General features: G+C 42.5%; 1 protein-coding gene across 9 annotated transcripts in view; it reads left to right on the forward strand.

The window, feature by feature from the left end:
• Window positions 1–17,803, forward strand: part of LOC134353777 (protein phosphatase 1 regulatory subunit 12A-like) — a 199,708-nt gene that overhangs the window by 87,672 nt on the left and 94,233 nt on the right. For 5 of the 9 annotated variants that reach the window (XR_010019677.1, XM_063062143.1, XM_063062148.1 and 2 more), the window contains exons 6-9: window positions 2,041–2,115; window positions 7,125–7,219; window positions 11,351–11,523; window positions 13,524–13,615. Coding sequence is in view for 8 of the 9 variants with exons in the window: in XM_063062143.1 (XP_062918213.1) it covers window positions 2,041–2,115; window positions 7,125–7,219; window positions 11,351–11,523; window positions 13,524–13,615 (435 nt within the window). In the remaining variant the exon portion in view is untranslated. The remainder of the gene's footprint in view (window positions 1–2,040; window positions 2,116–7,124; window positions 7,220–11,350; window positions 11,524–13,523; window positions 13,616–17,803) is intronic. The other 4 variants (XM_063062144.1, XM_063062151.1, XM_063062145.1 and 1 more) reach the window with 3 other exon arrangements.

Here is a 17,803-nt window from a genome sequence, read left to right on the forward strand (position 1 = left end):
GAGCACACCAGCGAACACTTCACGAATTCCTCCATCGATAACTATTACACAGTTTTATAGTATAGTGGTATTAGTGGTGTTCTAATTTGTTCTGTATTTCATTTAAATACATAGTTTCTTACAGTTAAATGGTAGTTTTTCTTTTTATACCTTTTTAATTATTCCCATGAAACTTAAGATAATTGGGCCTAAATGTGCAGCTCTCAATGTGTTCCAGTTAACCAGAATCCACTGTATTCTATGTGTATCATATTCATACTTTACACAGTATTACTCTCTTTTGGATTGGATAATGCTACATTAGAAAATTCAAATTAAAGTTTACAAAAATAATCCTCAATGCATGTGCTTTTGCACTAATTTATCATGCAGATTAATGTTTCATGATGAGCTTGGATAGTCAGTTTCTACCACACATGGTTTAAGATGCTGCAAAATGTCAGATGCCCCACTGGTTAGAGTTGCTCGACTATCCTGTATTTTGTGGAAATGCGGTGTTTCTTTTGGGTGAATTTGTTGTAGGGAATTGGTAATTCTGCACTGGTGGTGTCAGAATCCATTCTATTTCACGTCAGTCATAAGAAACATTGGATACATAGACCATCTGCTACGTGGGATGCTGTCTTCATCATGGGCTGATTTATAATATATGTTAATACAATTTTGCTTTGATGCAGTTTAAAGTAATATATTTACACAACTATCTGTTGTACAAGTTGTAACAGTACCACAAGGTTGTGTGCTTAACCTCTGCTCTACTGGCTTTATACTTATGACTGTGAGTCTATAAGTACAGCTCTAATGCCATACTATACTTGATTGACGACACCACTGTTGAAGGCCAAATCAAAGGCAATGACGAATCAGCTTAGAGGAGGGAGATTGAAGATCTGGCTGAGTGGTGCCACCATAACGGCAACCTCTCACTCAGTGTCATCAAGACCGAGCAACTGATTATTGACTTCAGGAGGAGGAAACCAGAGGTTTATGAGCCAGTCCTCAGTGGGGGATCTGAGGTGGAGCGGGTCAGCAACTTTAAATTCCTTGGTGTTATCATTTCAGATAATCTGTCCTGGGCCCAGCATGTAAGTGCACAGCAGTGCCTCTACTTCCTTAGAAATTTATGAAGAACCTGCTTGATATCTAAAACCTTGAAAGCTTCTGTAGGTTTGTGGTGGAGAGTATATTAACTGGTTGCATCAGGGCCTGGTATGGAAACACTAATGCCCTTGAATGGAAAATACTACAACAAGTAGCGGATACCGCCCAGTCCATCACAGGTAAAGCCCTCTCCACCACTGAGCACATCTACACAGAGCACTATCGCAGAAATCAGCATCGATTATCAAGGACCCCCCCCCCCCCATTATCTCACTGCTGCCATCAAGAAGAAGGTATAGGTGCCTCAGGACTTGCACCACCAGGTTCAGGAACAGTTAACCTCAACCATCAGGCTCTCGAACTAGAGGGTATAACTTCACTCACCCCATCACTGAACTGTTCCCACTGAAATGGACTTACTTTCAAGGACTCTACATCTCATGTTTTTGATATTTATTGCTTATTTGTTTTTTTTCTTCACTTGTATTTGCACAGTCTGTTGTCTTTTACATATTGGTTGAACACCCAAGTTGGTTCTTATTTTATGATGCGTGATTGAGTAATCCTACAGGAAAACGAATCTCAGCACTGTATATGGTGACATATATGTACTTTGATAATAAATTTAGTTTGAACTTTGGATTAGTAATGTCGTGGTTAAAGGAAAAATGTAGTCAAAGCAGAAGCCTTGAATGCCGTTTAGATAATTACCAAGTGGATGTTTTACTTTAGCAGAGCTTTGTGATTCATGAGACAATAAGATTATTTTCTCTAAGTTGGTAGGAGTTTTGTTACAGAAAAGGTGTTTTTCAATTGTTCTCTATTGGCATATTGCAACTTTGGTGTAGTGTTTCTGGAATGAGTGTTAAGTGGGGAGAATTGATTGCTTGCCGTCAAGAATATTGATCATTGATTGACCAGGTTTTTCTTGAATCGTAGGGTCAAACTGCATTCGATGTTGCAGATGAAAACCTCTTGGATCTGCTGGAGGAACTACAGAAGAAGCAGACAATTGTAAGTAGGCACGGAGACACGCAAGCAGCAGATTTTGAACACTCAAATACAGCACACACAAACCGTCACTTGGCCATACTGAAAAAAGCTGAATAAAGCCAATTACTAATCCCTTGTGAATGCTAGTTTGGTTTGTCAGGGAGATGAGCTGTGTAATGAGGGACTTGCCTGGTGCTTTTCCCGAACGATCACTAAGTCATATATGATTGATAACAAAAGTCAGTATCACAAGTACTTTCAAAGGGACCTTGTTCTAAGACGCCTTGCTCACTTTCTCAGACTTGAGGAAGTGTAAGTACCCTTATACCCCTTACCCAGTGGAAAGTGGCCAGTGCGTGAGTGGGCCAGTGAAAGAGTGGAGCTTTGAGGCTTTGACTCGAGAGATTCTGGCAGTTTTGGCAGTTGGTCTGTGCAATCAAGTCAATCAAGGTTTGAATAGATCAGCAGAAAGCTGTTGATTAGACAATCAAGATTTGAATAGCTCAGACTCAGCAGAAAGCAGCTGATTGGGCAGTCAAGGTCAGGTGACCAAACATTTTGAAAAGCTCAAACAGATAAATAGAGGGATAGCTCAAGCGAAGCGGCCAGAGCGTGAGTGGGCCAGTGAAGGAGTGGAGCTTTGAGGCTTTGACTCGAGAGGCTTCGATGAGAACAAGCTAGCTCGCAGTTAGTTTTTACAATGTCTCCTGAGACGGTGATGTGCCTCTCATGTGAGATGTGGCAGTCTTGGGGGAACTCCGCTCTCCCGCAGAGTCACATCCACCAGAAGTGCATACGGCTGGGTGATCTGGAAGACCGTGTAAGGAATCTGGAGCAGCAGCTGGATGACCTTCGACTCATCAGGGAGAATGAGGCAGTCATAGATGAGAGCTACAGGGAGGTAGTCACACCTAGGCTGTCAGAAGCAGGTCGTTGGGTGACAGTCAGAGGGGGGAAAGCGAAGGTGAGCAGACAGGTAGTGCAGAGCACCCCTGTAGCCATTCCCCTGAATAATACGTTTACCGTCCTGGACGACCGACCAGGTGTGAGCCACGGTGGCAGGGCCTCCGGCACTGAGTCTAACCCTGTGGTGCAGAAGGGTGGGACGGAGAAGAAGAGAGCTGTCGTCATTGGAGACTCTATAGTCAGGGGAGCAGACAGGAGATTTTGTGGACGTGAGAAGGACACCCGCATGGTTTGTTGCCTCCCGGGTGCCAGGGTCCGGGATGTCTCTGACCGGGTGCACGACATCCTGGTACGAGAGGGAAAGCAACCAGAAGTCATGATACACGTTGGCACCAACGACATAGGCAGGAAGAGGGATGAGGTCCTGAAGTGTGAATTTCGGGAACTAGGCAGAAGGCTGAAGAACAGGACCTCAAGGGTAGCGTTCTCAGGATTGCTGCCAGTGCTACGTGACAGAGATGGTAAGAATTGGAGGAGATGGCAGTTGAATGCGTGGCTAAGGAGTTGGTGCAGGGAACAGGGTATTAGAATTTTGGATCATTGGGATCTCTTCTGGGGAAGGTGGGACCTGTACAGATTGGATGGGTTACACCTGAACTCGAGGGGGATCAATATCCTTGCAGGTAGGTTTGCTAGCATGGTTTGGGAGGGTTTAAACTAATTTGCCAGGGGGATGGGACCCAGAGCGATAGAGCAGTGAAAGAAGTGCATGGAGTAAAGCCAGATCTAACATACAGAGAGGCTTTCAGGAAAGAGAAGCAGAATAAACGGTGTAAAAACAGTAAGGTAGAAGGGCTGAAATGTGTGTACCTCAATGCAAAAAGCATCAGGAACAAAGGTGATGAACTGAGAGCTTGGATACATACATGGAATTATGATGTAGTGGTCATTACAGAGACTTGGCTGGCACCAGGGCAGGAATGGATTCTCAATATTCCCGGATTTCAGTGCTTTAAAAGGGATAGAGAGGGCAGAAAAAGGGGAGGAGGGGTGGCATTACTGGTCAGGGATACTAGTACAGCTACAGAAAGGGTGGGTAATATAGCAGGATCCTCTTTTGAGTCAATATGGGTGCAAGTCAGGAACAGGAAGGGAGCAGTTACTCTATTGGGGATATTCTATAGGCCCCCTGGTAGCAGCAGAGATACAGAGGAGCAGATTGGGAGGCAGATTTTGGAAAGGTGCAAAAATAACAGGGTTGTTATCATGGGTGCCTTTAACTTCCCTAATATTGATTGGCACCTGATTAGTTCCAAGGGTTTAGATCAGAGTACACTAAGAGTGTTCAGGACGGATTCCTGTCACAGTATGTGGACAAGCCGACCAGAGGGAATGCCATACTAGATCTAGTACTAGGTAATGAACCGGGTCAGGTCACAGATCTCTCAGTGGGTGAGCATCTGGGGGACAGTGACCACTGCTCTCTGGCCTTTAGCATTATCATGGAAAAGGATAGAATCAGAGAGGACAGGAAAATTTTTAATTGGGGAAAGGCAAATTATGAGGCTATGAGGCTAGAACTTGCGGGTGTGAATTAGGATGATGTTTTTGCAGGGAAATGTACTATGGACATGTGGTCGATGTTTCGAGATCTCTTGCAGGATGTTAGGGATAAATTTGTTCCAGTGAGGAAGATAAAGAATAGTAGGGTGAAGGAACCGTGGGTGACATGTGAGGTAGAAAATCTAGTCAGGTGGAAGAAGACAGCATACATGAGGTTTAGGAAGCAAGAATCAGATGGGTCTATTGAGGAATATAGGGAAGCAAGACAGGAGCTTAAGAAGGGGCTGAGAAGAGCAAGAAGGGGGCATGAGAAGGCCTTGGTGAGTAGAGTAAAGGAAAACCCCAAGGCATTCTTCAATTATGTGAAGTAAAAAAGGATGACAGGAGTGAAGGTAGGACCGATTAGAGATAATGGTGGGAAGATGTGCCTGGAGGCTGTGGAAGTGAGCGAGGTCCTCAATGAATACTTCTCTTCGGTATTCACCAATGAGAGGGAACTTGATGATGGTGAGGACAATATGAGTGAGGTTGATGTTCTGGAGCATGTTGATATTAAGGGAGAGGAGGTGTTGGAGTTGTTAAAATACATTAGGACAGATAAGTCCCGGGGCCTGATGGAATATTCCCCAGGCTGCTCCACGAGGTGAGAGAAGAGATTGTTGAGCCTCTGGCTAGCATCTTTATGTCCTCGTTGTCCACAGGAATGGTACCGGAGGATTGGAGGGAGGCGAATGTTGTCCCCTTGTTCAAAAAAGGTAGTAGGGATAGTCGGGGTAATTATAGACCAGTGAGCCTTGCGTCTGTGGTGGGAAAGCTGTTGGAAAAGATTCTTAGAGATAGGATCTATAGGCATTTAGAGAATCATGGTCTGATCAGGGACAGTCAGCATGGCTTTGTGAAGGGTAGATCGTGTCTCACAAGCCTGATAGAGTTCTTTGAGGAGATGACCAGGCATATGGATGAGCATAGAGCAGTGGATGTGATCTATATGGATTTTAGTAAGGCATTTGACAAGGTTCCACATGGTAGACTTATTCAGAAAGTTAGAAGGCATGGGATCCAGGGGTGTTTGGCCAGGTGGATTCAGAATCGGCTCGCCTGCAGAAGGCAGAGGGTGGTGGTGGAGGGAGTACATTCAGATTGGAGGATTGTGACTAGTGGTGTCCCACAAGGATCTGTCTGGGACCTCTACTTTTCGTGATTTTTATTAATGACCTGGATGTGGGGGTAGAAGGGTGGGTTGGCAAGGTTGCAGATGACACAAAGGTAGGTGGTGTTATAGATAGTGTAGAGGATTGTCGAAGATTGCAGAGAGACATTGATAGGATGCAGAAGTGGGCTGAGAAGTGGCAGATGGAGTTCAACCCGGAGAAGTGTGAGGTGGTACACTTTGGAAGGACAAACTCCAAGGCAGAGTACAAAGTAAATGGCAGGATACTTGGTAGTGTGGAGGAGCAGAGGGATCTTGGGGTACATGTCCACAGATCCCTGAAAGTTGCCTCACAGATAGATAGGGTAGTTAAGAAAGCTTATGGGGTGTTAGCTTTCATAAGTCGAGGGATAGAGTTTAAGAGTCGCAATGTAATGATGCAGCTCTATAAAACTATGGTGAGGCCACACTTGGAGTACTGTGTCCAGTTCTGGTCGCCTCACTATAGGAAGGATGTGGAAGCATTGGAAAGGGTACAGAGGAGATTTACCAGGATGCTGCCTGGTTTAGAGAGTATGCATTATGATCAGAGATTAAGGGAGCTAGGGCTTTACTCTTTGGAGAGAAGTAGGATGAGAGGAGACATGGTAGAGGTGTACAAAATAATAAGAGGAATAGATAGAGTGGATAGCCAGCGCCTCTTCCCCAGGGCACCACTGCTCAATACAAGAGGACATGGCTTTAAGGTAAGGGGTGGGAAGTTCAAGGGGGATATTAGAGGAAGGTTTTTTGCTCAGAGTGGTTGGTGTGTGGAACGCACTGCCTGAGTCAGTGGTGGAGGCAGATACACTAGTGTAAGTTTAAGAGACTACTAGACAGGTATATGGAGGAATTTAAGGTGGGGGCTTATATGGGAGGCAGGGTTTGAGGGTCGGCACAACATTGTTGGCCGAAGGGCCTGTACTGTGCTGTACTATTCTATGTTTATCTTAAAATCTGACTTCAAAATACTACAATTAGCTAGTAGATAACTTTAAAGCAGAAGTTTTCTTAAGTTTCTTGCTAGAGCTGAAACTTTTTAAAGGATAGTACACTTCATACTGATCCAACTTCAAACACTGTTTCCTGTCAAAGGGCGGGTGGTCTAACATACTAGTAAGCTTACTCTCTATATCGGCTAACACTGTAGGTACAGTCAAGGGATGTCTTCCATTCCATTGATATGATGAGTTGTTATTAGCCAGCTTGAACCTTCCCATGCTGTAGTACAATGAACTGTATGTGATGGATGAGACAGAGGCCTCTTTTGTCATGTTATTGAATTGTACACTCTTCTCCCTGTGGTTTGTCTTTATGCAGTTGACCATTTATAGTTGTATAATTTTTTTTATCTTCCTCTTTTTGCTGAAAGCAGTTGAGGATTGAGAAAGAGAAGCAAACCAAGATGGAGGCCTCACTTATTGAACTGTCAAATGCCTCACAGCAACCAGCATCAAGGAGCAGAAGGTTAGTTCGGGTGATTATCCTGTGGCATGTACAGTCACTGTTTGATGAGTGGTGATGCCAACTGCAGTTCCCACCCTAACACCACTGAATTAGTTCTTAACTGTGGGCACCACTTCACTCTTGAGAGATTGACTAATGCTGAAACAAACACAAAGGAGTTGCTTTATCCCCTTCTTTTCCCACTAAAAGTAAAAACATTAATGCAATTGAAAATCATTTTTACAAACATCTTTAAAAATCTTTATTTGCTTTGATTAAACCTCTTTGTGGAATAACAACGTTAAAATGCGGGTATTGTCTCATCAATGTTACTGTGATTGCATCACTAATCTTTGATGCTCACTTTAAAAGGAACGTCTACAAATGAAATTGAATTTAAGTAGATTTTTAATGACATGGAAGGATCAAACATACAGATAAAGAGTATTGGATTTCATTTTGTAGCAGAGCTGGCGTTGATGACCATAATATTGAAAGCTCAACACAAAATGTTTTTCTTCACTTGCTTTTAAATCAGATTCTGACTTTTAACTACAAACTGCAATTTTGATGGAGGTTTGTTAGTTGTTGTGTTCAAATACTTTAGGATATTTGTGTCAGTAACTAGTCAGTGTAGAGTATTACACATCATTCTGAGTTTTGACTGGTTTAGCTTCTGGTTTGACTCAGAACAAAATAGAGGGAAGAAATGATAGTTTGTGTTGGGTACCTGTGGTGTTTCTTCCTGTGGCAAGGAAGGTGAAAGTATCCCACATAGTTGATACACCTCGTTAACCACCTTTAACACTCATTTCCTCCACCGGTACCCCATCTCTGTTTTAGTGTGTGCCAGCTACAATATATTAGCATATGAATTAAGAAGAGGAGAAGGCCACTTAGTCTGTCAAGCCCTTTCCATCATTCAGTAAGACCATGGCCGGTCTGAATGTAACCTCGGCTCTGCATTCCTACTCCCCCAAAGTATCTTTTGGTTCCGTTGTTCTCAAAAATTTGCTTCCAGCCTTAAAGTATCAATAACTCTCCTTGCTACAGTTCTGAAGAAAAGTTCCAAAAGCAGATGACCTTTTGAGAGAAGCACTTTCATATTTTCATCTTTACCTTAAATGTGCAACCTTCTATTTTTAAACAATAACCACAAGTTCTTTCTTCTCCTGCAAGTGGAAAGATCCTTTTCAAATCCTCCCTCTTGAGACCCTTCAGGATCTTGCATGTTTTAATAAAACTGCTTCTCACTCTTTAAAATATAGGTGTAAAGTGTGTCCAAATTTGCCTCACTTGACAACCCACCTATTCCAGATATTAGCTCAGTAAACCAGCTCTGAACTGCTTCCAGTACACTTACTTACTTAAATAAGGGAACTAAAACTGCACACAGTTCTCTACATTTGGTCTCCTCATATAACTGAAGCATAAACCCACTTTGTTTGTTTATGACTACATTTACCATTTTCTTGCAGTTTCAGCCTTTTGTGAATCATTTGCAAGGGAACCCAGATCCCGCTGCATTTCAGATGAGTACAAGATGTGTTCATCTTGTGTGTGAGTGTCTTGTTATCTGGAGTTCATAACAGCCCTATTATAATCGCACTTGTCCCATACCTAAAAAAAAAATCAAGAGGGGGAAACATTCTTTTTCATTGTGCTGGTGAAAATTAAGGGATAATGAAATGTTCCAAATCCCTTTCCGTTCACGACAATGCTAACAGTTTTCTGAAGTGTGCTAATAACCTCCAGTGGCAGGTCCAGGTACTGCATCAGCTCTTCCATCCAAGTGCTGTGCAAATAAGGGCAAAAGAACTCCAAGTGGCAGCAAGATCTTCCTAAAGCAAACCATATACAATCAACTATATCAGTGACAGCTTGGCATCTTCCCAAATAATTGTGTATTCAAGCTCCTCTCTGGGACTTGAGCGCATAATCTTGGTTGACACTTCAGTACTTTATTGAAAAACTTCAGAACTTCAGAAATCTTCTCCCTCGGTGTGATCTAAAGCAGAGATCCTTTATGTCCATCCTACAGATGCTTATGGCAAACAATGGCCATACAATTTTAAAATAATTCATCATATGTGAAGTCTGTGTATTTTGGAAAGTTAAAATGTTCTGTAAGTACATACCTTTTAATGCTTGTTGGAGATGAGGCCCCAATGTTTTAAGCTTTCAACCTATTAGTCCCTCCTGCCCTGTCAAAAATCAACTGTTCTCCCCATTCCATTAAATGTTATTCCTCACCTCATCTTGCTAGTCCTGGAATCATATCATTCTGTGTTATCCATACATTGAATGCTTTTAACTATTGAAATATTCACACAGCTCCTTTACCGATTTTCTTCACCCCTTTCCTCAATGGCTGAGTACCAGGGAGAAATCTTCAATATCTGTTTATTGAACCTACATTCAATTTGCTGGAGCCAGTTGTATATTTCATTGCTTCATCATGAAGTTGGTCATCACTTCTTGCCTGACTTTGTAATCCTCCTTCATTGTTTGCCTTGTCCTGAGCTCTCAGTGATGACCTGATTACCTCCGCTTTACTATTATTTAATATATTAAATACATTTCACCTAATTAATCTCGGAAATAAACAAATTCAAAAGAACCCTTGTATAACATAGCCCCATGGGATATTTCTCGAGGCAAATCAAGTTTATTGGCATACATGCATACCACCAAACAGGACGACGCTATATATTTTCCCTTTTCCCTATTTTGACCCACTTTCTAATCCGTTTAATTCACCTGTCAGCACTCTTTTGTTCCTCTTCACATTTGTGGATGTAGAATCGTCAGACTTTCCATGAAAACTTTGTAGAGTGCTATCATATTTCCGTCACGGTACGTTATTGCTCCTAAATCCTTGCTGCTCTTGGAATTCTTTTTCTGCATGCCCTGAAATTCTGGTATTGTTAATGCACTCATCCACGTGATGTTGAATCACTCTCCTGCTCACTGCAGAGCCCATCTCGTTGCTGTGGCTCATTTCTTACCATTGTTTACATCTCATACCTTATTCCTATTTATTCTTTGCATCTTTACAAACATGTTCAAATATTGATGGATGCCATTGGTTAACAATTCCATTATGATTTAATCATGTGTTGACCTGGATGGTAGATGTTGAATTGGATGGGTGTTTTTCATCTCACAGTTATTCTGTTAAAGTGTTTATAAAAAATGAATAAGAAACAATTCAAATATATTTTTGAAAGGGAATGGAGGGGAATGCTGTAAAGCAATGAGTGTTGCAATAACCCTGTACTGATGGGGTATACACTGTGTTAAGGCATAGCCTCATATGTAGACTGAGAGTTGGCTTCACTGTATTGGCTTCTTTATTGGACAAAGACTGATGCCTCACCAAGTAAATGCTGGGTGAAGTTTTGCCTCTGGGCCTTGCCAGGGGTTCAGTGATTGTTTTATGCATTTGAGATGCAGCAGGGTACAAAAGAACACCTCCAGCATTTGCTTCTGAGTAGCCTTCTCCATCTAAGACAGAAATTTCTTGCTGTGCTGGATAATCACAGAGAAATGTTACTAATAAATATGTTAATCGGCAATAAAGCAGGTTAATGAAGCTGGAAGTACAGTACTTGATAATATCAATGCCGGGAGAGAGCTCACACAGTTATAGAGCCAGCAGAAAATAACAGGGTTTGATGGAGAGCATCAAAGAGCCCACAGGAATTCATAGTTGTAGACTCTGTTATTAGCTAAAGTGTACCACGTAAATGTGGTGACCCGGGTTCAGAATGTAGATCTTTCAAAGTAGATGGGAACATGCTTTTTTATGTGAGCCAGGGACATTTTGCACATTGGAAAAGATTTGGGATGTGTTTTGCACAGCAAAAATTATCAGTAATGGCAGATCTGAGAGTGGATTATTAATTAATGCATAAAGGTTACAGGGTACTACAGGAAAGTAAGATAGAGAGTTGACCAAAACTGAAATCCTCTGTGCTACGTGTGTTAGTGTTTGCTTTCAGCATTCTATTTGTGTGGTGCTGGAGAGCGGCTCTTTTGTACCCTGTTGGAGTTTTGTGTCTAACCCTCAGTGATGGAACCTGCTTATGAGCCTTGGGCCTGCACGCATCACACTAACAGCCAATTAGTGCTAATCCGTTATCCCACCAGGACTTCTATTTCCCGTATGAGCAGCAAAGATAAAATCTCAATACATGACAAGGAGCGTAAGACACTGGAGTCGGCAATGCTGGAGCATGTTAATGATGATGAGGAGGATAGGAAGAAGTTGAATGGCTCAAGTTCTGAGGAGGAGATGCCTCATGAAGTGGAATCGGATGCTGGTAAGACAACGACCTCTGCTTCTATCGCAAGGGAAGGCTTGTATATTTTTCTACATGGAGGAAGCCTTTAGACTACAATGAAATAATATCAGTCGGGATAAAATGGGTTCTCTACTTGAACAATATATGTAAGTGAAGAAGGATTCTTTGGAAATTTTATGGAAAGATCAGAGAAAGTGAGTAAGGAGGTAGAATATTTGGCCACCAGTGTTGCTCCACCATTCAATAGCATTATGTTTGAATCTCTATAAATTTGTTCCCCTTGATATCCTAAAGCTGAACTCCTCTGGCTGAGACTGTAATACCTGTTTCTAGACACAAAGCAGGGTAGAAGTCTTTCACCTTTGTGAGAAATGTTTGAATAAACTTGCCTCTCATTTCTCTAAACTGTGCAGAATGTAGGAATTCTTATTCTGTTATCCCAGAAAACAACCATGTGAACTTTCATGATGTCATCACTCTAGTCTATCCAATAACAGTGTCAATTCCTGTCAGTTCACTGATACAGTACTGCAATCAGAACCAGGTCTTACTGAGGACCATGTCTTATGAGTTTAATGTTAATAGTTCTGCAGGATAGAAAACCTGAAATTAGATTACTAGACAATGGACTTCCAAGGGATACAATAGATTTTCCTTGCTCCTGGTATTCTTCTGTGATGCCAGGCAGTGACCGTGTTAAAAGAAAATCATGCATTTCCATAGTGCCTTTCCCAGCATCCCTAATTTCTTTGCTATAATGGAAATGCTTGGCTTTAATTACAGTGTTGGAATGGCAAACACAGCAGCTATTTTGTACCCAACTTTCTGCAGCAAACCACAGTCCAGTGATGGGCAAATCATCTGTTCTTGTAGTGTCAATAGCTAGGCACCAGGGTTAATTGCCTGCTCATTAACAGACCGGACTGTGGGATCACTGAACCCAGATGACAGGGTCTCAAATTAGCATCTCGTTTGTTCTCCCAACAGTGCAGTTCTCCTGCAGAATTTCAGTGGAGTCTCATCCAGTGTTTTACAGCCAAGATTCTGGAGTGAGACAAACCTATAATCTACCAGCTCTGAAGCAAGAGTAGAGTGGTGCCGAATTTGTTTTTGGGGGCTGGCAGCCTCTAAACTGGGATAAGAGACACACAGCTCAAGATAATATGCCATTGACCTGAACAGAGGTTGGGCTTGAGGATTAGGTCTAGTTGAAGACCAGTATCAGCAGTTTCCTGACTTGCAATACCCTGTTGCAGTCTCTGGAATAGGATTTCTATAGACTGGTTGAGTGCTTTTCAAAGTCATGATTTCAGATCCAGCAGGTAGGTCATGAGATGTCTAAAAAGGAGTTGCCAAAAACTGATTGGGCTGGGGTCAGGAATGCAGTGCCTATGGGTTGCAGGTAAGGCATAGGTAATAAACGAGAAAGAGACCCTGACCTGGGCCCATGGCATGAGGTCGGGAGAGAAACCTGGGAAGCAGACCAGAGAACTGCATGTCCTGTCTCCACGTTACTCAATAACATTTTCCTCGGATGCTCCCTTTTGGATTATAACCAAAATGACTTGATTCTATCTGTATGAGATTTATAGCATCCTGGTTATTATTATTGGGCCGTGTTGATTAGTGGTTTGGCTGCAGAAAGGTTTAAAGACAAATGGTGCAGTCGACCTTGGGTAAAGTATAGCTGGCCATGAGTACCTGCAGGACTGGCCAGTGCTGGCAGTCACAGATATGGTCTGGAACATATTTGGCTGGTTCATGACCCCCAGTGATCAGATGGTTGGCATGGCCTATATGATGTGTCTTTCAGCAAAAGCCACCTGGAGCTTGGAAGTGTTTTATGTATTATGTGTAGGCATTGTGTTGTCTCTTCCATGTTGAATTTGTCAGGAGTCCTAAGATTCTGAAGGGCTCCTCTTCTATTTCATTTGGGATTTGTAATAGCAAACTTAGATTTGACAAAATCTGTTCATTTCTATTTGATGACCGCCGATTGTGTCTCTTTGCTTTGACAGAGAAGGCCAGAATCCGACTTAACATGAATAACCTCACCAAACGGAACTTGACCACTGACTCCCTCTCATCTACCACTACAAGTAACAAGAGGGTAGGTAACAAGCAAGGAAGGGAACCAATTGACGCTTGTGTTTGGAACCTGCAGGACCATCTCCTGATTTAGCGTTTTTAAACTTTCAGTGTGGAGCCGAGATCTGGTGTGATAGAACTGGCTTGACTCTTGCATTGAAGATCTGGCGTTTTCTTTTCAATCCAGATCAAGCAAAAAAAAATCAGAATTACAGGAAAGGCTGCTTGTTTCCTGTGAAGAATGTGGCTTGCTTTCTATGGAGGAATGTAGGCAAAATGTGCTGTTCTGTGATTGCTCAAGCGAGGATGAGGTTGGATCCTGTAGTCTTGGTCTGCTGAGTGCTGTTGCATGTCACTGTTAGAAATACTGCATTGTTTGCTGTGACTCTGCACTTTGCTATGGGTTGACTCTTTTGCTTTCTGTTGTGTAGCTGCTGCATGGAAGACTATATTGTTTACTTTAGCAATGGACGCTGTAATTTTATGTTTAGTCATGTGTGTTTTGAACGGCAATTCCTTTTGCCGCTAATGCTGCAGGTTTGGTGTTGCAAAGGTTGATGCTATGCTTCCTACTGCAGTCAATGCTGCATTGTTTTGTGTTCCAGAGTGCAGAACTTTGGTACCGTGATACCATGTTTCTTTTTGCAGGTCACAGGCTGCATCACATTCTGCAATATTAGTATTGTTCAAGCGGAGATGCATGGTTAGGAGTTGCTTCTGCTGTGCCACCAGAAATTGCTATGGAATCCCTTGGCCATTGTGTGCTCTCCGATGCACTGTTTTTTGTCTGTGTGCCTTTTTAAGAAGGCTGCTCTGTGAGGGCAGCCTCATAACTTTGTGGCACTGTTTGTTGTTCCAGTATTTTCCCTAGCAACTGGTGTGAGGTAAAGTTATCATTTTGCCTTAGATAGTCTGACATTGCAGGGCTCCTTGTCTGTGACGCACATGTGTTTGCTGGGATTACCCAGTAACTGTGCTCTTCGGGGCCCTTTTCTGATCTGACCTGGCAGTTGCATTTTTCACAGAGCCTCATGCACTTATTAGAACTTGTGGTGGGTGGAACAGATGAACACTTTGATGGAGTAAGGTCATTGTAAAATCACAATGATTGTTTATTTCACTTAGTACTTACAAGCTTTCTTATCAGACCCCAGCAGTAAAAGCTATGCTTTGCCTTCAGTGCTGGCCAGCCCCTCCCACTTTCAGCCTTAGCAGAAATGGATAAAGTGTCTTGCTCTTATTTTCACAAGAAAGCTCTGAAAGAAAAGCTTGATCCCTGTTTTCTCTGTATAAGTAGGTCATTGTTCACATAACCGTCCAATCAAGCCTGTAATTTCAATCCCAAAGAGCAGATACTCGCTGTGTTCCTTGCTGAACTAATGATCTCAGCAACGATAGGTCCAAATGGTCTCTGTAAGTTTGGAGAGAAAGTAATGAGGCCAGCTCCATTGTCCTTCATAGTACCTATCATTAGTCTAGGTCAACTCCTTCAATTGTAAGGGGAGGAATTGACCAAAGCTAATAGTCATAGAACATTACAGCACAGAAACAGATCCTTCGGTCCATCGAGTTCATGACGCACCATTAATCTGCCTAGTCCAATTGACCATCACCCAGGCCATAGCTCTACATACCCCTCCCATCGATGTACCTATCCAAATTTCTCTGAACTATTGAAATCCAACCCACTTCCACCACTTGTGTTGGTAGCTCATTCCAGTCTCACCAACTTCTTCTGAGTGAAGAAATTCTCCCTCATGTTACTCTTTAATGTTTCATCTTTTGCCCATAACCTATGACCTCTAGTTGTTGTGTTACCCAACCTCAGTGGAAAGAACATGTTTGCATTTATCCTGTCTATACCCCTCATAATTCTGTATTCTTGTATCAAACCTCTCCTCAATCTACTCTATTCTGGGGAATAAAGGTCTAATCTATTCAACCTTTCCCTATAACTCAAGCCTTCAAGTCCTGGCAACATCCTCGTAAATTTTCACTGCACTGTTTCAATCTTATCTACATCATTCCCTTAGGTTGGTAATTAAAACTGCACACAGTACTCTATAAATTAGGTCTCACCAATGCTTTATACAATTTAAATATAACATCCCATCTCCTATACTCATTAGTTTGATTTGCGAAGGCCAATGTACCAAAAGCTTTCTTTACGACCCTATCTACCTATGCCACCATTTACAAGAAATTATGGATTTGTATTCCCAGATCCCTCTGTTCTACCGCATTCCTTAGTGCCCTACCACTTACCATGTAAGACCTACCTTGGTTGGTTCTCCCAAAGTGCAACACCTCACATTTGTCTGTATTAAATTCCATCTGCCATTTTTCAGCCCATTTTCCCAGCTATTCCAGGACAGTCTTCCTTGCTGTCCACTACACCCCCAATCTTAGTGTCCCCCACAAATTAGCTGATCTAGTTAACCACTTTATCATTATCATCCAGATCATTGCTATAGATGACAAACATCAATGGACCCAGCACCAATCTCTGGGGCACATCACTAGTCACAGGCTTCCAGTCAGAGAGGCAACCATCTGGCTTCCTCCGTAAAGCCAATGTCTAATCCAATTTATTACCTCATTTTGAATGCCAGGTGACTGAACCTTCTTGACCAGCTCCCCATGTAGGACCTTGTCAAAGGCTTTGCTAAAAGCCTTATAACAACATCCACTACCTTCATCTACTTTCCTGGTAACTTCCTTGGAAAACTCTAAAAGATCAGTTAGACATGACTTACCATGCACAAAGCCATGTTGACTATCCTCTATCAGTCCCTGTCTATCCAAATATTAATATATCCGGTCCCTTAGGAAACCTTCCTATAACTTTCCCACTACTCATGTCAGGCTCACTGGCCTTTAGTTTACTGGCTTGTTCTTAGAGCATTTCTTAAACAACTGAACAACATTAGCTGTCCTCCAATCCTCCCAACAACTCACCCGCGGCTAAGGACATTTTAAGTTTCTTTTCTAGGGCTCCTCCAATTTCTGCACGAGCCTACCACCTTGTCAGATCTTGGGGATATATCCACCCTAATTTACCTCAAGACAGCAAACTTCATGTGTAATATGTAGAGTCCATGACCTCTCTGCCGCTTTGCGTCACTTCTATAGACTCTATCTCTCTGTGTAAATACAGCTGCAAAATAAATCTATTTACGATCTCCCCTATTTCTTTTGGTTCCACAAATAGATTACTAATCTAATCTTACAGAGGACTAATTTTGTCCTTTGCTATCCTTTTGCTCTTAATACATCTTTAGAAGTCCTTTAAGATTCTCCTTGTCTGCTAGCGCAACCTCATGCCTTCTTTTCGCCCTCCTAACTTCCTCTTTGAATGTTCTAATGCAGCGGTCCCCAACCAGCGGGCCGCAGAGCATGCGCTACCAGGCTGCGAGGAAGCGATATGATTTGGTCAGCTGCACTTTTCCTCATTCCCTGTCACGGCCACTGATCAGCCATTGCGCATGCGAGGTCATGACCCGCGCGTCATCCGTGTCAGGGCGGGAAGGCGATCAACTCCTCGAGCTTGCAAATGACGACGGGCTGAGAAGTATGTTTGACATAACATCTCTGTCGGCATTTTGGATCAAAGTCAAGGCTAAATATCCTGAGATAGCCACGAAAGCACTGAAAGCGTTGCTTTCATTTCCAACATTTTTCTGCAAAGCAGAGTTTTCTGCAATGAATGCAACGAAAACTAAATTGCGGAATAGACTGGACATCAGGAACCCCCTTCGAGTATCGCTGTCTCCCATCACCCTTCGATAGGACGGTGTTGTTGCAGGGAAACAAGCCCAGGGCTCCCACTGATTCAGCGATATTGGTGTGTTGCAATGATTTTATACATTCATACGGGGAAAATATGTGCTGTGCGTTTAATATCCAAATATTACTTAAAATGTTATGATGCTATTGACTTATAAGTGACCTATATAACCATATAACAAGAACAGCACGGAAACAGGCCATCTCGGCCCTTCTAGTCTGTGCTGGACACTACTCTCACCTAGCCCCGCCGACCTGCACTCAGCCCATAACCTTCCATTCCTTTCCTGTTCATATACCTATCCAATTTTTCTTTAAATGATCATAGCGAACCTGCTTCTGCCACTTCTACTGGAAGTTCGTTCAACACTTCAAGCTCCCCTGATAATTGACTTATCATTATATCCATGCGAGGAAAATATGC

Source organism: Mobula hypostoma, chromosome 11, assembly GCF_963921235.1.
Source record: "Mobula hypostoma chromosome 11, sMobHyp1.1, whole genome shotgun sequence".
In the NCBI taxonomy this organism is placed as follows: Eukaryota; Metazoa; Chordata; class Chondrichthyes; order Myliobatiformes; family Myliobatidae; genus Mobula; species Mobula hypostoma.